At 40.8% G+C, this 21902-nt stretch overlaps 4 protein-coding genes across 4 annotated transcripts; 2 read left to right on the top strand and 2 right to left on the bottom strand.

Annotated features, from left to right (window-relative positions):
- Positions 1 to 3824: 3824 nt before the first annotated feature.
- On the bottom strand, positions 3825 to 5365 carry LOC120426412 (speckle-type POZ protein-like). The gene is made up of 2 exons (XM_039591173.2): positions 5242 to 5365; positions 3825 to 4979 (listed from the first exon to the last, which is right to left on the bottom strand). The coding sequence occupies exon 2, from the start codon at positions 4966 to 4968 to the stop codon at positions 3955 to 3957; it is 1014 nt and encodes a 337-aa protein (XP_039447107.1). The 5' UTR covers positions 4969 to 4979; positions 5242 to 5365; the 3' UTR covers positions 3825 to 3954.
- Positions 5366 to 15436: 10071 nt separating this feature from the next.
- LOC120426248 (ubiquitin-conjugating enzyme E2 C) lies at positions 15437 to 17702 on the top strand. The gene is made up of 2 exons (XM_039590989.2): positions 15437 to 15929; positions 16302 to 17702. The coding sequence occupies exons 1-2, from the start codon at positions 15829 to 15831 to the stop codon at positions 16729 to 16731; spliced, it is 531 nt and encodes a 176-aa protein (XP_039446923.1). The 5' UTR covers positions 15437 to 15828; the 3' UTR covers positions 16732 to 17702.
- Positions 17703 to 19891: 2189 nt separating this feature from the next.
- Positions 19892 to 20812, top strand: LOC120426351 (EKC/KEOPS complex subunit TP53RK). Its single transcript, XM_039591115.2, has one exon. The coding sequence runs from the start codon at positions 20013 to 20015 to the stop codon at positions 20712 to 20714; it is 702 nt and encodes a 233-aa protein (XP_039447049.1). The 5' UTR covers positions 19892 to 20012; the 3' UTR covers positions 20715 to 20812.
- On the bottom strand, positions 20801 to 21902 carry LOC120426340 (dehydrogenase/reductase SDR family member 4). The gene is made up of 3 exons (XM_039591105.2): positions 21698 to 21902; positions 21104 to 21644; positions 20801 to 21051 (listed from the first exon to the last, which is right to left on the bottom strand). Exons 1-3 carry the CDS (start codon positions 21814 to 21816, stop codon positions 20881 to 20883), a joined length of 831 nt encoding a protein of 276 aa, XP_039447039.1. The 5' UTR covers positions 21817 to 21902; the 3' UTR covers positions 20801 to 20880.

The following is a 21902-nucleotide window of genomic DNA, read 5'->3' as shown; positions in this document are numbered from 1 at the left end:
GCTATCTCAGTTACATTACGTTTGGCGGTTTAAAATGCATTTTATTATGAAATGTGGCCTCAAAATTTATCGTAAATATATCGTAACATGTATGGTAGAACCATACAAATAAATTATAGACCAATCACATGGTGAACAGTTATCGTTCTGATAATGGTCAATCATTTGTTTAAATTATTTGGACTTATAAAAATTATCACGAAAATAAATTAGCTTTACATACAAACTATATGGCAAACAGGTATATCGTTCCATGAATTGTTGAACAATGGTTTGAATTGTTGGGACTTAGGAAAATTTTCGCTGAATTCAGGTGTATCGTTCCATGAATTGTTGAACAATGGTTTGAATTGTTGGGACTTAGGAAAATTTTCGCTGAATTCAGGTGTATCGTTCCATGAATTGTTGAACAATGGTTTGAATTGTTGGGACTTAGGAAAATTTTCGCCATAATTCAGGTATATCGTTCCATGAATTGTTGAAATATTATCTGAATTATTCGGACTTAAGATTTTTTTTTGCTGTAGTTCATTTGGCTCAATCATACGATACCTGTTTCAAATAATCCTAACCATTTGGCGAACAGTTATATCGTTTCATGAATTGTTGAACTATTGTTTGAATCATTGGGACTTAAGAAAATTTTCGCCAAAATTCATTTTTGGCTCAATCATACAAAAACTGTTTCAAATAATACCAAACATATGAGGAATAATTATATCGTACCCATTAATTGTTGTGCAATTGTTTCAATTATTAGGACTTAGGAAATTTAGGAAATTTTCCGCTTAGGTTTCTTTGACTAAATCATACCGAGTATCATAACTTTTATCATACCAGCTACCAGTACTATTATGTTCTAACAATATCTGTTTCGAACCATCCGAATCGTATGACGAATAGATACCGTTCATTAAATTGTAGGAAAAAAAAATCAACCATTCGAATATGTCAAGATAAGTGTAACCATTCGGGAAATAGTACCACTTTAATTTTTTTTATATGGTCGTGACATTATATCAACAATATCACAAATGGTAACCATATCAGAAATAATTTTCTTATGATTTCGACAGTTTCACCTTTGGTATTTGATTATGCGGGGTACTTTTCTGCAACAAAAGCAACTTTTCTCTCAGGCAGAACTTCTGCAATGAGAGAGGTAGAAGTTGCAGCAAAACCGTTCCCGTACTTTTCTGCAAGCTCTCTCTTCTCTTTCTGGTTGAAAAGTTACTGCAATTTTGGTGTGATGGATGTTGAGTACACGCTTACGTGAAATTTGCAAGTTGGGTGAAATCAAGCATTTTATTATTAGTTGTAATAATAAATGATTTTGGGGTTGTTTTTTTATGTCTGGTTTTATTGAGAACGATTTTTTTTATGTTAACGATTTCAGGCTTAGTTCATTCATGTAAATGATAAAGCTATTTTTTAGTGTTAATATTTTTACCTGATAAAACTTAAGCCATAGTGTTACAGCACGGCTAGTACCCCAACAAAAAAAAAGGTACTTTAAAAACAAAAAGTTTTTAAAAACTATTAAAAGACACATTTCTTTTGAGTTTAATAATTTCAAATAAATATTTGTTTAGGAATTATTTTTGATCATAAATTTATTTTGAATATACTCATTATGTGTGTTAAAATAATAAGTAAATTTAATTGGCAAATCATAAATTCTCGAGTTTTTTTTGAAAAGGTCCTATAAACACAATTTTTATTTTTTGCTTTTTGGGTGTTTTTAGAACCGCCTTGAGTCAGGGGTATTCAAAAACACCCAAAAAGCAAAAATTGAAAATTTTGTTTATAGGACCTTTTAAAAAAAAACTCGAGAATTGTACCTTAACGGCGCTACCAATTTGTATTCTTATATGAACCAAAAAAAAATGATGTAATTTTGTCAAAATTAAAATTCTGAAATTCTGAAACTCTGAAACTCTGAAATTCTTCAATTTTTAAATTCTTAAATTCCAAAAATTTTAAATTATTAAATATTTAAATTCTTAAGAAAACTGAAATTTAGACGATTTAGAAATTGGAAATTTTGACCCTTTCTATTTTATACAGACAGATTTTTTTTAATTTTACTTATTTTTGAAGTTATAATTTCTTAAATTTTCTATCTTATTATTTTTAACTGCAGCTTTTGAATTTTTGGTACTCTGCACTCATAAATATTCAAACTTTTGTTTTTTTATTCGATTTTCTTTCTACCTTTATTATATTTATTTTAAATTTTAAAATACGGATTTTTTTGAAATTTTAAACATTTTAAAATATTTAGTTTTTAATTATTTGAATTTTTTAACTTTGAATTTCTGATCTAATTATTTTTTTATTTTTCTGATATAATTATTTGCATTTTTTAAATTATCAAATATCTGATTTATGTTTTTTTAAAGTTTCTCAGTTTTTTTAAATCATATTTATTAAACGTACCTGCCACTCTCATTTGTAAAATTGTTTACCTAATGTAAAAGTTTTGAGTTGTTTCTAATATATAATTTCTACCTAAGCATAATTAATTTCTAGTTACTTAATAAATAATACATCCTTGATTTTTTAAATAAAATGTTGTGCTGCATAAAAAAATAATTTCCCCGTTCTAGAGGCAAACTTGTTTCAATTACTTTTTTTGGCAACCATTTTTTTAATATTTTGAAATAATTAAAAAAAACTTTAATACCCAATTTGAGTAAATCCACTCAACTGTGTACAATATTGCAGAAAAAGTACTGGAACGCGCTACCCAGGCAAAAGTTTTGCCGCTTCTCTCCTTGCAGAACTTCTGCAAAAGAGAGAGTTGAAGAGAGCGAGCTGAAAAGTACGGGAACGTGCTGCAAAAAAGTGACTTATGCTGGCTGCAGAATTCTGCAGAAGTTGCAGAAATTCTGCAATTCTGCAAGTACGGGAATAGACCTAATGTTTTATTGAATATGGATGATCAAGTATCAATAAAAGCAACGTTTTTCATCGTTTGTTATCATTAGAACATCTTATTTTGCTTTTATATTAAAATGGGAATTGAAAATGGATGCTCAACATTCAAATGCGTTTTTCTCAAAACGCATGATTTGTACATGATGCTTTTTGAAATGTTGGCGTCGAAGTATCCACCGGTAGATCCTTTGGTGGATTTTTGACAGTTCGTGTGAAAGGGACACACTCTTGTCTAAAAAAGTTATGTGCCCTAATGAAATGGCAAGCACGAAATCTCTTTATTTCTCGATACTAGCTGGTTGCAAAAACAACATAATCGAGAAATTTAAAAGAGAGATGTGAGCCGGTAACATGGAGTTAAATTTTCGCAGCTGTCATGGAAAACTTTACAGCAGCTTGACAGAAAGTTTAACTCCATGTTGCACTTTTAATTTCTCGATTATCCGAAGGCATCGGAAAAAAATCACTTGGGATAATCGAAACTTCGGATAAGATAATTTTTTTCGTTGTCTTATTTTTGATTGTCGAGCTTAAGTATGTCCCCTAAAATATGCTAAATTGATTTAGAATTTTTAATTCCAAGATGGCGGCCAATTTGGCGGTAACGAAATATTGAAAAATGCATTTAATTATTTAATAGGCAATCAACTATTCAAATTTTACTAAAATGGGGTCGCAGAACTCGAATTTGATGTTTAAAACAAGAAAAAGAAAACGATTTTTTTTGTTTTTGATTTGATTATCCGAAGTCCGGATAATCGAGGCTTCGGATAATCGAGTCCGGACTGTATTTAGTTTGGCGATTGTCCACATGATTTATGCGAGGATTTACGGATGGCCCAAAAGGAAATGTTTTAACGCAATGAAATACAATTTGTAATTTATTTTTAACCTTTTATTCGCTGAGTAATTCACGTAAATCAGCCCATTTATGTGCGATGAAACATAGCAGTTTCATGAAGTCAGTAAGTAAGAAATAAGAAGTACAAAAAAACATGTCGTCTGCCTTAAGCTTCAGTTCACCTTAGCCATCTGGGCAATCATTTCGGCGGCCACTTCCGGGTTGGTGGCGATGACGCTCGCCCAGTCGGTAGTTTTCATAACTTTCAGATGCTTCGAGATGAAGTCGATGGCCTCCTTCTTGAGCTGATTGGCGTTGTAGGTATCAGCAAAATGTAGTGTAGCCGTGGCCGTCTCGACCGATAGTTTCTTCGCAAGATGTTTCTCGCACATGGTTTTTAGGGCGTCCAGGGCGTACTTTTCAGCTGCTATCAACAGGTCGTCCGCCATCTGTTCCATTGCCTGCACCGATCCTGTGTAGATGAAGCGCAGCACCTCCCGGAATACCTCCGCTCGGATGTCAGTAATCTTGACCTTGTTTTCCTTCGTTTCCTGCATGTCGTGCTCGAACATAGCGGCAAAGACTGGGCTACGAACTGTCAGGATAGCTTTGTGGGCTAAGATGTGTTCCTCGCCAATGTCGAACGTGACGTCGCTGAACTTGTTGTAGGTCAGCAGATTGCCGTAGTGTTCGTTAACATGTGCATCCACTTGCAATGTAGGTTGCTCAGGTTCAGGGGCAGAGCTTCCGGTAACGACTTCTTCGATCAGCGTTAGTTTGAAGGTCAGAATCAGTGTGTCACTGGATCCCAAATGTGAATTCACAGTGGACCGGTGATGCATCATGCTATCGCCAATCCGAGTGCCGGCCTTGAGTGCCCCAAAACATGTGAAATTGTTGCCATCTTGAGCTTCCCAGACGATACTTGCATGGTGGCTCAAGGTTGGATGAGACGTACAGTTGGTGAACGCATCTATGGCCACTTTACTGTAGCCGTCCCGTGTTTTTTGTGGATTGAGCTCATAGTACCAGGAGAACTCGTATGAAGAATGAATCGATTTTCCACAGAAAACAGACGATCGCAGTATCATGTTGGCCCCAGTTGTGCCAGTGCTGGAAAATCCTTTGATGGTCCATCGGTGCTGTATAACTGTGCTCTTCATTTCGGTGCAGCAGGTCGGTTCCATTGTTCGATAGTCTGAAAAATTGCCGATCAAAAATTAACATGAGTATACAATTCCAAAACCAACGAAACAAATTGAGGAACTCAACGTTTATCTCCCCTTCCGCTCTTAAAATATTTAGATATAGCTAGAGCTCTAGTAGAGCTACGTTATTTGTGAAAGGACCACCGTTTTTATCAACCAGGCCCAACACATTGAAAGGGCAGTAGAACATTGCGATTATTATAATCATTGTTTCCATGAGCGAAGTGCATTCTGGTCCCAAATTACACTCACCTTTGAATTGTTTGGTTCGGATAACTGGTAAGAAATTTGAGTTATGATTGGAGAGTACGTATTCTAAAATCACACAAAAAAACGCTTGTAAAGTTTTTTTTAAGACAAACTGACAACTGTCAGAGCCAATACTACACGCGCGATTAAAATCACTGAGTTTTCGTAAAAACTGTAGTAAATGGGGTTACCACCGAGGTTACCACAGACAAACAGACGTAAATCATTTCAAAAACTTTTAACAAACTTTACAAAAATACTGATATTTTTGTATTTCTGATCTGAATCTGATCTGAATCCGAGGCTCTAACTCTACAGATGCCTCATTAACTCGTACTGGGTACGAGTTCGATTTTGATTATAACCAGCTATACTGCCCCTGATCGCATAAATGTCCCATATGCATTTTCATCGTTTTTAAGTTATTGACAAGTTATTGATGCATTTTTGTTCAAAATCGTGTGATCTTTCAGAAAAACCTATATTCGATGCCAACATTTCAAAAAGCATCATGTACACACCATCCTTTTTGAGAAAAACGCATTTGAATGTTGAGTATCATTTTTCAATTCCCATTTTAATATAAAAGCAAAATAAGATGTTCTAATGATAACAAACGATGAAAAACGTTGCTTTTATTGATACTTGATCATCCAAATTCAATAAAACATTATTTCCATAATTTTATTTGAGAAAAACAAACATAACTTCTTTTGAAATCACCAACGTCGATATCACCCTGCTATCATTGAGGGGGGCGCTTTGTTATGATTCGTTTTTCTTCGCCGAATGTACATGGCGCTTTTATTTGACAGGTTGACAGGGCTATATAAACAGGAACTGCTGATGGCAGAGATTTTGTTTATGTTATTTTATTTAAAATCATGATTAAACAGACTTTACTGAAGTAACTTTTGCTCATTTTTGGTGGAGAGGTAGCTTATTAGGAGTACTTTCAGAATATGCAATAACCCAGAAAGTGTCAAAATGTACATGATGCCTTTTGAAATGTTACCGTCGTATTGCCAATTTTGCACCAAATTCGACGCACAGCCAGAAAATACACACAAAGAAAAAATTTAAAGGGATCGTTCGTTGGATTAAAAGTTCGCGTAGGTGAATATTCGTAGAATGTTCAAACCTCGGTTCAAACATTTTAATTTAAAAGTTGGAAAGTTTTTGATACTACCATGCATTTATGGAACAAAGACGTTATATCAGTAAAAGTTTTTTCCTTTTAAGAAGAAAATTGTTTTGGTAAGAATTAATAACATTTAGGATTACAGTAATGATTTTCGAAAAATGTAATGGATTTTATTTCAATCTTTTAACATTAAAACAGTATGTTTAGTTTTTTTGTTGTATTTAACGCTTCTGCTTATGGTTGGCCAACTACAAGTTGGCTAGACACTGAACCACTGGATTCAATACAATCTATCAAGTGGGAGTTATAAATCATATTCATAATAAAGCCGTTACAAATATTTTTCAAAGTTTATGTCGCCCCCCCCTCCTTCAATTTTTTTTCTGAAAAATCAGGGGGTAAAAAAATATTTTTCCAAAAAACTTCAAAATTTCTATGAAAATGGATGTCTAATCAACTGAAAACAACTTGGAAAACAATCTAAAATACATTTTTCTGCATTGATAATCATATTAAGCATGTTTGGGCTTGTTTAAAAATGTTTTGAATTTTTATGAAATTTCAACACACAAAAAAATATTACTGTAATGACAAAAGTATTTTACTTTCGAATTAAAAAGTTGCCAAAATTTGCTGGAGGGAAAGTTTTTTTCTTATTTAAAAAATGAAAACTTTTACTGCTACAGTTTTTGAAAATCTCCTTACTAACTGATTTAAAAGTCTTAACTTTTAATACGACTGTAGAATTTCTTTCATTTTGACGTTCTCGTGTAACCGTGTACGACTAAGTTCCAAATGTAAACAAACACTTTGGTGGGTCCGGTGGTGCTGGAGCTGGTGAGTCTAGGACATAAAGCAAAGCCGACCGCGGCAGCAGCCAGGACTCGGACGCGGAAACCTTCGTGAGCCAAACAGCAGCAGCGGAACGCCTTCGAAGGAGGGTGGTTCGGGTGCGGGACAAGGTCGAGTGCTCGAAAAGGACAAGGCCAGCTTCCTGCAGGAACTGCAGCTGTTCCAAGACCGGAATGGGTAAGAAGGAAGCTTGGGTGTTTTGTGGGGTTTGTGATTGATTTTGTTTGCTTTTGTAGGATGGGAGGTAGGAATGTGGATTCGCACCGGTTGTATTCGGTGGTGGTGGCCCGGGATTGGTGGTATCGAGGAGATGGCGCTACCGAAGCGTCGCATGAACAACGAGTTTGCGTTCAAAAAGATTAACTTCTGAGATCCGACGAGGACGACGAGAAGCGGCATAATCGGAGGTGGTCAGCGCAGATGTTGCACTCGGTGCCGGCGTTTTACAACACCGGTGAGTATTGAGAATGTGTGCAGTGATTAGCAAACTTCACTTACTTTCATCTCTTTTAGCAACTTTCCGCCCACAAACGCTCACCTCGCCATGGTGCAGCTCCAGCCAAATGAACCTGGACAGCGAGTCGGTAAATCTGTCATTCTCGAAGGAGGATGAAGGCCTCATCAACCCCATGTTCCGGATGCGCTTCCAGGATCGGGAACTCCCCGTTCAGGCACTTCACTTCCCAGTCGGGAAACGTCGACCATCCTTCCCGAATCAACGGCCAACTCCTCCAAGACTGTCCTGATGAAGGCCGGAAACGTGACCATCCTCTACACTGCTGTCGCGCATCGAAACGTGCATCCGGAATCGTCCAGACTGGGGTCTTTGGAAGTGACCGGTGGCGTACCGCAAGAATCGGTACAGCTTGGATTCTGATGTTTGCCAACCTTGAGCAGAAGCGTTAAATACAATATTTTTTTAGCATACTGTTTTAAACTTTTAAAAATAAATATAAAAATCAAGCTCATTTTTCTGAAATTATCACTGTAGTATTAAATGTAGTTTATTCTTGCTATAAAAGGTTTCTTTTCCAATCAAAAGTAAAACACTTTTACCGATACAACGATTTTGTTCCATAAATGCATGGTAGTATCAAAAACTTTCCAACTTTTAAATTAAAAAGTTTGAACTTTCTACGAATATTCACCAACGCGAACTTTTAATCCAACGAGCGATCTTTTTAAGTTTAGAGTATTTTTTCTTTGTGTGAATGTACAGCACCGCAAAAAATTTAGTTTTCGCAGAAAATACAATTTTCGTCAATACTTAGATATATTGGAAACTAATGATGGCAAAACAACTGGACAGATTTATAATGCATTTTAAAACACTTTTTCATTAAAATGTTGAAACAGTGACCTGTTATTTTTTTTTTCATTTATAATATTTTTTTATTTGTTAATGTTGTGATACTCTCACTTTTGTTAGTAAAGATAGGTAAAGATGAAGCTTTATCCATTGAAAAATGGCTTGGTATCTTCCAGCGTGGTCATAATTATTTTTAAAACAGTATTTCAATCTTTTTAACAATTAAACAGAGATTTTCCGTAATACTACATTATTATTCATTATTAAAAATCTAATTTCTATCAAGTTATTCTTAATTTTGACAAAGAACTTTGTCCTAAGGTTTCTATACGGGGTGTCAATCCAAAATTTTCGCGAAGCGAAAACGTTACGTGACGAATTCCCCTCTCGTCAAATTTCCCCTCTTTTTGGTGCACGCTGGTTGGTTGAACAAACGTTTCCCAATCAGTCAATCGAGAGACGTGAGATTGATGTATCTAAAATCACCCCACTCCACCTCATAATTTTCGGATCGTCGACGAGGCAACAAAACGCGGCTCGGTCGGTCCCGAAAATTCATTCTATTGCTGGACGTCGACGAGAACACATCAGAAGCAGATGGCCTGGTCGCCCGGTAGCAGACGGCCTGGAGGTCCGGGAGCAGATGACTTGGAGGCAAGGACCAGCTAAGACATGCCAGTTGCGGGAGTCGATCATTGGAACTGGCCAACACCTAGACTTTATGGTTTTTGATACTGGACATGGAATTTGACATTTCGGCAGTAGTGGCCACAATCCGGAGTGGCCGGAGGCCCCGCGGATGTTCCGATGGGGGGACATTTGCCGGACCGAAAGAGTTGGGGCAATATGGGTATCAAACTTTATGGTTTTTGATACTGGACATGAAATTTGACATTTCGGCAGTAGTGGCCACAATCCGGAGTGGCCGGAGGCCCCGCGGATGTTCCGATAAGGGGACATTTGCCGGACCGAAAGATTTGGAGCTGTATGGGTATCAAACTTTATGGTTTTTGATACTGGACATGAAATTTGACATTTCGGCAGTAGTGGCCACAATCCGGAGTGGCCGGAGGCCCCGCGGATGTTCCGATGGGGGGACATTTGCCGAACCGTAAGAGTTTAAGCAATATGGGTATCAAACTTTATGGTTTTTGATACTGGACATGAAATTTGAAATTTCGGCAGTAGTGGCCACAATCCGGAGTGGCCGGAGGCCCCGCGGATGTTCCGATGGGGGGACATTTGCCGAACCGTAAGAGTTTGGGCAATATGGGTATCAAACTTTATGGTTTTTGATACTGGACATGAAATTTGAAATTTCGGCAGTAGTGGCCACAATCCGGAGTGGCCGGAGGCCCCGCGGATGTTCCGATGGGGGGACATTTGCCGGACCGTAAGAGTTGGGGCAATATGGGTATCAAACTTTATGGTTTTTGATACTGGACATGAAATTTGACATTTCGGCAGTAGTGGCCACAATCTGGAGTGGCCGGAGGCCCCGTGGATGTTCCGATGGGGGGACATTTGCCGAACCGTAAGAGTTGGGGCAATATGGGTATCAAACTTTATGGTTTTTGATACTGAACATGAAATTTGACATTTCAGCAGTAGTGGCCACAATCCGGAGTGGCCGGAGGCCCCGCGGATGTTCCGATGGGGGGACATTTGCCGAACCGTAAGAGTTGGAGCAATATGGGTATCAAACTTTATGGTTTTTGATACTGAACATGAAATTTGACATTTCAGCAGTAGTGGCCACAATCCGGAGTGGCCGGAGGCCCCGCGGATGTTCCGATGGGGGGACATTTACCGAACCGTAAGAGTTGGGGCAATATGGGTATCAAACTTTATGGTTTTTGATACTGGACATGAAATTTGACATTTCGGCAGTAGTGGCCACAATCCGGAGTGGCCGGAGGCCCCGCGGATGTTCCGATGGGGGGACATTTGCCGAACCGTAAGAGTTGGGGCAATATGGGTATCAAACTTTATGGTTTTTGATACTGGACATGAAATTTGACATTTCGGCAGTAGTGGCCACAATCCGGAGTGGCCGGAGGCCCCGCGGATGTTCCGATGGGGGGACATTTGCCGAACCGTAAGAGTTGGGGCAATATGGGTATCAAACTTTATGATTTTTGCTACTGGACATAAAAAGTTGCATTTGGCCACTATCTGAAGTTAAGCAGTTAAAATATATTGCTTATTAGGCAGGAAGTAATAAATAGATTACTGCGATGCACATTTTATTTGTGCCACTGCGAAAATCTGTTTCTGGAAATTTAGAATAACTATCTCGAAATCTCGTGACAGTGCGTGGCCGAATGGTTACGCTGTCCGCTTTGTAAGCGGATGATTCTGGGTTCGATTCCCATCTGCTGCAACCTTCCATCGGATGAGGAAGTAAAAATGTCGGTCCCGGCCTTGGTTGTTAGGCCGTTAAGTCATTCCAGGTGTAGGAGTCGTCTCCATGCCATAAGTACAAACAACACACCAAACCAAGCCTACTCCGGTGGAATCGCTGGCGGCGGTTGGACTCGCAATCCAAAGGTCGTCAGTTCAAACACTGAGGTGGAAGGTTCCTTGGAGTAGAAAGAGGTTTGGGTGCTCTCCCCATTCAAGCCTTCGGACTCCTAGGTTCGAGCCGAAACTTGCAATAGAGACCACAAAAGACCCGGGGGTCGTTAATGTGGATGGTTTGATTTTGATCTCGTAATCAATTAGAGCCCTGTAAAGGGCAGATTTAATGTCTGCTGTTCAAATTTCCTTTACTGCCGCCGATTGCTTGCAACAGCCTTGCAAAAACATTCCCGCATCTTAGTAACTTTCGAGTGGTGAAGGAAAGTCAATTGATTTCACTTCGATTTCTATTTCAGCAATTTCCGTCCCCTTAGTTCGATAGGACGGTAATTATAAGGGGGAAATTTGGACCGGACATTCTAATCGAAAATTTCAACAATCATCTTGCAAAGTTCTTTGTCATACTGGTCATGTGTAACATAACCACCTGCACCTTTTTTATTTTAAAAATGAAACTAAAAATCAAGGGGGAGGAAACTTCAAAAATATTAAGAACATTTTGGTAGAATAACGAAGTTTTAATATACTTTTTAATATATTAACGAAATGTCAACCATGAGTTCTCACCAACACTTGAAGCACCTTGATTTTGACAGTGCAAGCGGATTGTTGTTGTTTTCATTTATCAGCTGATTGAAATAGGTTTATATTTCTTCTCGCGGAACTTGTCCGGATCTTTTAGGAATCCGTTGAACAGTCATCGCAAAGAGAAAGTTCACGAGGACATGGCCACAGCAGCAACCGCTTTCGGTAAACTGAGCATCCTGGAACTCCCGCCAAACCGACGTCTGCGAGATTTACCGTAATGGAAGGGGGAGGAAGGCGGCCAGAAAGCATCAGGAATTCGTGGCGAAGAGCAGAGAGACAAACAGGCCATGAAGAGAACGAATTGGCCATGGTAGACGGCTTCAGGCCAGCTCGAGGTTCAATACCGATTCTTTATTTTTAAGCTCAATTGAATAATAAAACAATTTTATAATCATAGACCGTTCGAGGGGCGGGTTGGGAGATGTTTCGTCTAGGCTAGATTTTCTGCCGCGATATTTGTGGACCTGATTTGGACCTCAACCTTGACCTCAACACATTATCGTGCTCGTTTGCCTTAGATGTCAGGGCACGTTGACTGGCTTCAACATCCATCTCCAAACCGTGTCTGGTGTAACATCTTCGGTAGGGACTCTTGACACATCAGCTGGCCACGTTTGTTTGGCTAGAGCTAACCGCTGTGCCCGACCAGGCTCAATTGACGGAATTTCCACCGTCAGACAGGCACTTGCATTGGCATGAAAACACTTCAGAAAATGTCATCCTCCTTCTCCTCCTACTACTGTTGCGCTCATGAGGCTGTTCCTTTGGCACTGGCATTATAGCCGTTCGAGGTACGGTTGGCAGAAATTCCGTCATGCCGTTCTGGACAGAACCAGCTACAACGGAATCCATCTTCCGGCAATCGCATGTACTCCGGAGATGGCAAAGTTACAGCTTCCAGTTGGCGAGTTTGAACGATATGCGAGTATTTCCTGTTAGATACTTGGAACAGAGTTCAAAGTTGGCCACATCCCATTCTCGGCGTGAAGAGCCTGGGTGGGAATCGGATGGGAACCTGGCTTGTGAGACCAGCAAGCGGCAACGGTCGACCGACGACGGTCGACGGTAAACAAAAACAACAACAAAAGTCTTACTTTTCTTTACGTCAGTTATGACATTTCTATTAAAGGTGTATGTATTCAGGGTGGGAAAGTATTAATATAATAGCGAAAGTTAGTATACTTATTAATATAATAAGTAAAGTTCAAAGGAGTTTCTTGCCCCTTGCTAAAAATGTTTATTTTATATTTGTATATTTTGCTAAAATTTTATTATTGGCAAACATTTAATTACACTTAAAGATCAAATGAAAGTTTTGCAAAATGTTAAGCCTGATCTACATTGGGAAACCACTGCGATCCTGCGCTGCGCCGCGATGACAGAAGTGAAAAAAAATCGTTTTAAATACGCAAACTTTCCTACGAGTGTCTACAATGAGCTGCGTTGGTTGCTGTGATTACCCATTAGAAACTATCAACGCAGGAATCCTGCGAAAATTTTCATTTATTTAAAAAATTAGAACTTGCGACCAGTGCGTGGCCGAATGGTTACGCTGTCCGCTTTTTAAGCGGATGATTCTGGGTTCGATTCCCATCTGCTCCAAACTTCAATCGGATGAGGAAGTAAAATGTCGATCCCGGCCTTGGTTGTTAGGCCGTTAAGTCATTCCAGGTGTAGGAGTCGTCTCCATGCCATAAGTACAAACAACACACCAAACCAAGCCTACTCCGGTGGAATCGCTGGCGGCGGTTGGACTCGAAACTCGTGCGGAACTAGCGCGAGTTTCTTCAAACAAACACTTTGACAGCTCTGAGTGCGGCACTCAGTGTGGAACTAGCCATCAAACGAACGTACCACTAGGTTCGAGCAGAAACTTGCAATAGAGACCACAAAAGACCCGGGGGTCGTTAATGTGGATGGTTTGATTTTTGACCTGCGGTCTGCGATTTTAGTACAGAATCGCAGCACCACAGCATTGTCATTGTAGAAGATCAGATTGATTTGCATGTGTTTAAAACTTGAGCTTGCATCTGCGATCATGCGAGTTTCCTATTGTAGACCAGGCTTTAGCTAGGGCTTTAGTTTTTTTGACAAAGAACTTTGTCCTAAGGTTTCTATACGTGGTGTCAATCCAAAATTTTCGCGAAGCGAAAACGTTACGTGAGGAATTCCCCTCTCGGCAAATTTCCCCTCTTTTTGGTGCACGCTGGTTGGATGAGCGAACGTTTCCCAATCAGTCAATCGAGAGACGTGAGATTGATGTATCTAAAATCACCCCCACTCCACCTCATAATTTTCGGATCGTCGACGAGCCAACAAAACTCGGCTCGGTCGGTCCCGAAAATTCATTCTATTGCTGGACGTCGACGAGAGCACATCAGAAGCAGATGGCCCGGTAGCAGACGGCCTGGAGGCAAGGACCAACCAAGACGTGCCAGTCGCGGGAGTCGATCATTGGAACTGGCCACCACCTGAACTGGAGTGGCCGGAGGCCCCGGGGATGTTCCGATGGGGGGACATTTGCCGGACCGTAAAAATTGGGGCAATATGGGTATCAAACTTTATGGTTTTTGATACTGGACATGAAATTTGACATTTCGGCAATAGTGGCCACAATCTGGAGTGGCCGGAGGCCCCGCGGATGTTCCGATGGGGGGACATTTGCCGGACCATAAGAGTTGGGGCAATATGGGTATCAAACTTTATGGTTTTTGATACTGGACATGAAATTTGACATTTCGGCAGTAGTGGCCACAATCCGGAGTGGCCGAAGGCCCCGCGGATGTTCCGATGGGGGGACATTTGCCGAACTGTAAGAGTTGGGGCAATAAGGGTATCAAACTTTATGGTTTTTGATACTGGACATGAAATTTGACATTTCGGCAGTAGTGGCCACAATCCGGAGTGGCCGGAGTCCCCGCGGATGTTCCGATGGGAGGACACTTGCCGGACCGAAAGAGTTGGGGCAATATGGGTATCAAACTTTATGGTTTTTGATATTGGACATAAAAAGTTGCATTTGGCCATTATCTGAAGTTAAGCAGTTAAAATAAATTGCTTATTAGGCAGGAAGTAATAAATAGATTACTACGATGCACATTTTTTTGTGCCGCTGTGAAAATCTGTTTCTGGAAATTTAGAATAACTATCCCGTAATCAACTAGAGCCCAGTAAAGGGCAGTTTTTATGTCTGCTGTTCAAATTTCCTTTACTGCCGCCGATTGCTTGCAACAGCCTTGCAAAAACATTCCCGCATCTTGGTAACTTTCGAGTGGTGAAGGAAAGGCAATTGATTTCACCTCAATTTCTATTTCAGCAACTTGCCATTTCCGTCCCCTTAGTTCGATAGAACGTTAATTATAAGGGAATCATGGGGAAATTTGGACCGGACATTCTAATCGAAAATTTCAACAATCATCTTGCAAAGTTCTTTGTCATACTGGTCATGTGTAACATAACCACCTGCACCTTTTTAATTTCAGCTTTCTACATTTTGAAATGTTGCAAATTGTATTTTTGTTTCACACGCGGCCGCAAATTTCCAAAATGGCCCGCGAGATGCAGCTGGCTGAGGACCACTGATTTTACACACTTTTGTGTTTTCGTATTTGAATCAACAAATCCCAGCAAGTGTGTAAAAGTGAACTAATGAATGTGTAACGCTAATTCTGAGTGTATTCGTTTTTGACAGCAGGAAAAACTCCGCCTTACCTTATTTTAATCAAGACACCTTGGCAGAACGTCAGTTGAAAAGGGAAGCTACCAGCAAAAAGTGAAATTCGTCATCTTGGAACGAAAAAGAACCGTTCTAAAACGCCATCAAAAGTTCCCGCAAGTGACATCAGCTCAGCGCAATCTGCAACCATCTTCGTTGTCGCAGCCGATTCAAGTTCCGGAACCCGGAGGAAGTGCCGTGCCGTCGGAGGGAGTGCCATCTTCTGCTGCTACTGGAGCTTCTTCCTGCAAGTGGTGGACAAAGAAGAAGACGTGAGGGAAGAGTGAAGAGAGGAGGCGCGGGACGAAACTGCTAGCAAAAGAAGAGGAGGGAAGCCATCGCCGTTTTTCGTGAGGCCATCGTTTTCCAGCGGAGCTCTCGGTTTTTTATTTTTCTGTGGGAATGGCCCAGAACATCAATCCGGAACGGGCGGCCTCGTCGAACCCGTCCAAGCAGAACGACGAAACGCTGATAAATAACAACAACCACGCCGTTAGTAAAAGGTGAGTGTCCCGTTGGGATTTTTCCTTTTTTTTGTGTTTGGTCCGTTGCGAGGTCGAAAATTCTTTGCGGAAGGTGGAAGAAAAACAGAAAAAGAGCAAATTCTTCTGTTGAAGAAAGATGCCAGAAGCTTTTTAAAATTAGGGGAGAGCAGGGATAAATTTCGGTTTTATTGATTATCTTGATTACGCATAGCAAATAGAGGGTTTACCCATTTTTGGGTAGACTTGTTTACATCACGTCGAGCTTTTCTGAATCAACCCTGTACAAAATTTGGCACAAGCAAATTCTTCAAAATCGGTCGACATTCGATATAGATCGACTAATTTGCAATTCGTCGGTGCTCAACCTTATCGGTTCTTCTCATCCCGCAGACTCCAGAAGGAGCTGATGGCGCTGATGATGTCGTCGGAAAAGTCCATCTCGGCCTTCCCAGAGGGCGAGAACTTCTTCAAGTGGATCGGCACCATCTGCGGCCCCGAGGACACCGTGTACAAGGGCCAAAAGTACAAACTGCTGCTCGAGTTTCCCAACTCGTACCCGTACTCGGCGCCGAACGTCAAGTTCCTGACGCCGTGCTTCCACCCGAACGTGGACCTCAGCGGTTCCATCTGCCTGGACATCCTGAAGGACAAGTGGTCGGCGCTGTACGACGTGCGGACGATCCTGCTCTCGATCCAGTCGCTGCTCGGCGAACCGAACAATGACAGCCCGCTCAACTCGCAGGCGTCCCAGATGTGGCCCAACCAGGTCGAGTACAAAAAGTACCTGGACGACTTTTACGAGAAGCATAAAGAGGCCTAAAAGTGGGCGGAGCCTCGCGTAAGCAAGCAAACAAACAATAGCAAACCAATAAGGGAGGGAGGGAAGGGGAAAAAAGGGGTTGAATGCGATGCAATGATGATGATGAACGAGAGCGCGAAAGAGCGAACAAATTAGTAGGAGGAAATTTACGACGACGACGCGCAACGTAGATTCCCTTGGCTCGACGATGTTCGCAGGTAATTTTTAGTTTTCATTTGAACAAGAAACGTGAGACGGATTGAGGGGAAAGATTGGATCAACACCGTTCGATGGCTGGCGCGAATTCGTAATTCCGACATCTTTATATATTTATAGAAAAGCAAGTGACTAACCTTTTATTGTATGATTGACTCATGTACCACAGATCTGTTTTGATATAATTTATTCCATATAATTTAAACACAAACGCAGCGTATTTTTTTTGAGGCGTTTACGCACACAATATCCGTATTCTAAATTTTAACTAAATTACAAAAACCCAAAACCAGACATTCACGCAAGTTGAACAGAATCGTACCCTAAGTAAAACACTTTAAACATTCTCTAAAAAAAAGTAATTTGTAGCGTTGTAACTTTTTCCACGTTATTTATTATGATTGACCTGCGCAGAGTATTCACGCAATGTATAGCTAATAACGGCGGTTTTCTTTCTGTGCGCGGATTAAAAACTACAACAACAATAGACTTTTCATCTGTGTTTACAAAGTTGACTTATTCCTCGTATACGCGAGTGCAGATGTGTAGATTGCTTTAGAACAATAGCAGTAGCAGCATGCCACCACCATTGCTTTTCGCAAAGCAATGGCAGTAGTGATGTCCACGTGGAGAGCTAATCGACGTTTAGTTCTGAATCACAAGCACTATTTTCCGTTTACTCTTCTGAATCATTGTTTATTTCTTTCCGTTTTTTTATTTAGGTATAATTTTGGTATTTGTAAAACGTATAAATAAATATCAAATATTCCACTGTAGAGCGGTAAATTTGTAGAGGATTTAGTTACGATGACATTCCATGATTTTAGAGACAAAGCTACTTGACTCCACACCTGGGTCAAAACATTTTACATGCTCTAATCATCAAACCACTCATAAACTATCCCAAAGTTTCCAGAAACCTTATCTACATATAAAATTAACCCTTTACAACCCAACCCCGCCTCTAGACGGGCTTCGATTTAAAAAATCGCCAAAATTCAATTTTTCAACAAATTTTTGATCTTTAAAAAGCATTAGAAAGAAGAACTCTTAAAATTTTAGAAAATTTTAGGGTTGGAAGTTTTACTTGTTTTATGGGACTTTGCCAATGTTTTTAAAAATGTCGTTATTTTAGGGGTCAACTTTGGCTGTGTTTTATTCTAACATTTCCTATATTTTAAGTAAAAAGAAGTATGCAGTAATTTCCCAGACTTTGCCTCTACGATTTTTTTTTACAATTTAAATGATAATGGTGCCATTCTAGAGCAGAAAATATGAAAAACAGGCAAAAAATAAAAAAAGTGACTTCAAAAATATGAAAAAAAATAGACAGGCAAAATGTAATGATAGGAGGTGGTAGAATAGGCCAGTTACTAACAAAAACAAAGATAAAATAAACAAGATAAATGCAAATTAAAATACTAAAAATAAAACAAGAAAAACAGAAAACAAGAGAAGTAATGTTTTTCTGAGAACGAAAGTTGCTCAAAATGCTTAGCTTAGAATGAGATCTCGTCAAACAAAAATCTAGCTTGATTGTAAATTTGTATTTCTATATCACTTCTGAAAGATTCATCAAAATACTTCATGATTTCGGTGAGCTACAGACTACTGAAGTAAAATATTAGAAAGCGAACTGAATCTTGCAATGTGTTTTTCTGGAAACACGAAGTTCATTAACAAATGCCACTGGTTGGACTAAATTAGACAAAATTTTGGAGAGAGACTCCCAAGATACATCTTGTGTGGGAGTGTATGTGTAAGAACATTTTATAAATTTTTAAATTGATTTATTTCAAATCAGCCTTTGTCGATGTTTGATAGACGAAACCCAAATCCTACCGGTCAGGATTCCCAATGAGATTTTTTACTCTTTGAAGGGAATCTGACTTTTCCAAGCCAGACGGGAATCCCATCACCTTCCGCTTACAGGAGTTGGCAAATTGGCAAATCTCCCAAATTTTGAAGGTGGTTTTTGACCACGACAGTACTGAATACTAGATAAAACCAATAATTGAATGAGATAAATAGGGTATAAATAAAGTATAATAAATAACATTTTTGCAAAATCCTTTGTGAAACTGCTTACATATACATCACCAAAAATAACAGTACTGTTAAGCACTTTTCAGCATCTATTTTAATACTTTTTGATACTGTTTTGGACTTTGACACGGTTTGACGTCGTTGGTTTGACACTCATGTCGACGGCAAACAACATTCAAGCGGGGAATCAAACGTTTCACTGAAAAAATCCAATTCAAAGGGTGTTTTCCGGATTGCAAAAAAAATGTATTCAACTCGTTGCAAAACTTGTTGCAACAACTCCTATTTACAACATTATAATTTTAATGTACTAGTGACTCATGACGAATGAATATCTCAGTGCAATAAATCTAGCCCGAAGGGGGCCCTATTTTCCAAACTGAGATTGTTTTAAGTGGAATTCTTTGATTTTGCTTTATTCTGGAAAAGTAAAAAATTAACCAATAAATTAATTTCCAGGGTTGTTCAAAATTCTGATTTCGTAAAGAAAATTTCGTCTCCGACGACAATCCAACACCCGAAAATGACCATTTCTGTTCTGTACACCGTCATTTCTGCTCGACAGAGTCCGACGCAACGAAACATGCAACGTCGACTAAAATTTTCTATCGAGAAATTAAAAGTGAGAGTGTGTGCAACATGGAGTTAAACTTTCTGTGAAGATCACCATGGCAATTTGAAAATTTTAACTCCATGTTGCACGCACACACTCTCACTTTTAATTCCTCGATGGGGAAAGCACTCGCTCCACACTCTACCCAAAATTGAGTACAGAAAGGTCAATAGAGGATTCTACGTGCGCATGTATTGCGTGTACGTACACGAAAAAGATTGAGGTTAAATTATGTCCGGCCAGCAAAATCAAATGGTGCACTAGTGTGTGTACGCGAAACGTCATAAAGCTCTATCGATTTGACAGTTCCAACTTAAATAAACAGTCGGCACGATCAACTTGCGTTGAATAAAAACACTTTCACCGGTGCCCGAGTCTTGTCGGATGTCCAAAATTGCCGATTAAGCAAGTTCCGGAGATCTACAAAATGGCAGCGGACGACTCCGAGCCGACGGGTGGCCAGACTCTGCTGAAGCAGGGTGCCGAGGGTAAGCTGTACATTGGTCAGCACGGTGGCGTTCGGTGCTTGGTCAAGGAACGCTTTTCCAAGAAGTACCGCCATCCGGATTTGGACGTTCAGCTGACTCGGCAGCGGATCAAGGCCGAGCAGAAGGCGTTCGAACGATGCAAGGCGGCTGGAGTGGCCACACCGAAGCTGCTGGGGGTTGATATGAACGGGAGGAAGATTTACATGGAGTATTTGGACCAGGCCAAGACGGCAAAGCAGTTGGTGGACGAAACGGTACTGAAGGGGGACGGAAAGGCGGCCATTGCCCAGTTGGCGGCGGAGATTGGCCGCGTGGTCGGGACGCTGCACGGCCATAACATTATTCACGGGGATTTAACTACGTCCAACATGCTGCTGGATCCGGTTGAGGGCGCGGAACTTCCCTACCGGCTGGTTATGATTGACTTTGGGCTGTCTTACCATTCGATGAACGTCGAGGACATGGGTGTCGATTTGTACGTGCTGGAGAGAGCGTTGCTCAGTGCTCACAGCGAGGTTCCGGAGTTTTTCGAGCTGGTTCTGGACAGCTACAGGCAGCACAACAAGTTCAAGCTGGCGGAAACCATTGCCAAGTACGAGGAGGTTCGAGCCCGAGGACGCAAGAGGACCATGATTGGTTGAGGTTAATAAGTATTTTTTCTTCCTGAAATGTTTAATTTTTTTTGACCACGAAGCGGTTGAATTTCCTACTTGTAATAAAACGAAGATTTCGTTCCAAAGATTAAACAACAAGCCCTTTATTTCCCTGATTACCCAAAAACTGAACAAAGATCGAACACCACATTCCTTACAGTCGCGAACTCATGCCTCCGGAGGCGACAATCGTCTCGCCGGTGATGTAGCTGGCGTCCTCCGAGACCAGAAAGGCACAAACGCCCGCGATCTCCTTTGGTTCGGCGAAACGATTCATCGGAATCTTCTCCAACGCCGTTGCCCGAGCGGTTTCCGAATCCTGAAGCTATTTAAAGTTTGTTAGTTTTAGGACATCTTATAACAAGTAATCTACTCACAGCGGCCGCAAACTTGGTCCTCACAATGCCCGGCGCAATACAATTAACCCGGATGTTCTCCGGGGCCAAATCCTGACTGGCGGCCTTGGTCAGTCCAAACAGGGCCGTCTTACTGACCGAGTAAGCCCCGAGCAGCGAAAACGGTTGAAATCCGGCAATCGAGGACACAAACACGATGCTTCCGCCCGACTTCCGCTGCCGAATGAGCGGAAGTGCCTCCTTGGCCAGCAGGAACGAGCACTTTACGTTCACGTCGAAGATTTTGTCCCAAGCTTCTTCGCTCGCGTCCAACACAGCTCCGACTTCCGGGTTCACCGCCGCGTTCGACACCAGAATATCGATCCCACCGTACTGCTTCATCGCAGTCTCAAACAGCGCCTTCCGGTCGGCAGCATTCGCAACATGGCACTTGACCCCGGTCACGTCCAGTCCGGCCGATTTCAGCTGGTCCACCGCCTTCTTCACGTTCTGCTCCTTGCGACTGCTGACCACAACCTTCGCTCCCTCCCTGCCGAGACGTTCCGCAATGGCGAAGCCGATTCTGCAATTAGAAATCTTATCAGCATACTCCCAATCACACACTGCTCTACTTACCCATCGGTTGAAGCGGTCACGACGGCCACTTTCCCCTGGAGTCTTGAAGGATTCACATTGCTGCACAAGTTCCGACTGCCCATTGTGACGATCGCTGACTGGGTAATTGCTCGTAACATCACAGAACTGCGATTGATGATTTTGTGAATTTTAATTACACTGAGCCGAACAGCGATTGTTGTTATCGTTCGTTCCAGGTGAACTT

This window comes from Culex pipiens, chromosome 3, assembly GCF_016801865.2.
Source record: "Culex pipiens pallens isolate TS chromosome 3, TS_CPP_V2, whole genome shotgun sequence".
In the NCBI taxonomy this organism is placed as follows: Eukaryota; Metazoa; Arthropoda; class Insecta; order Diptera; family Culicidae; genus Culex; species Culex pipiens.
This window is presented reverse-complemented; position numbering and strand designations above follow the sequence as displayed.

What these genes read in the sequence shown, in the direction of transcription:
- LOC120426412 (XM_039591173.2), bottom strand. Translation starts at nt 4,968, where the DNA reads ATGGAACCGACCTGCTGCACCGAAATGAAGAGCACAGTTATACAGCAC.
- LOC120426248 (XM_039590989.2), top strand. Translation starts at nt 15,829, where the DNA reads ATGGCCCAGAACATCAATCCGGAACGGGCGGCCTCGTCGAACCCGTCC. An exon ending in AACCACGCCGTTAGTAAAAG is followed by an intron (nt 15,930 to 16,301) that starts GTGAGTGTCCCG and finishes CTCATCCCGCAG; the next exon opens with ACTCCAGAAGGAGCTGATGG.
- LOC120426351 (XM_039591115.2), top strand. Translation starts at nt 20,013, where the DNA reads ATGGCAGCGGACGACTCCGAGCCGACGGGTGGCCAGACTCTGCTGAAG.
- LOC120426340 (XM_039591105.2), bottom strand. Translation starts at nt 21,816, where the DNA reads ATGTTACGAGCAATTACCCAGTCAGCGATCGTCACAATGGGCAGTCGG. An exon ending in GTGACCGCTTCAACCGATGG is followed by an intron (nt 21,645 to 21,697) that starts GTAAGTAGAGCA and finishes TTCTAATTGCAG; the next exon opens with AATCGGCTTCGCCATTGCGG. An exon ending in GGACCAAGTTTGCGGCCGCT is followed by an intron (nt 21,052 to 21,103) that starts GTGAGTAGATTA and finishes AACTTTAAATAG; the next exon opens with CTTCAGGATTCGGAAACCGC.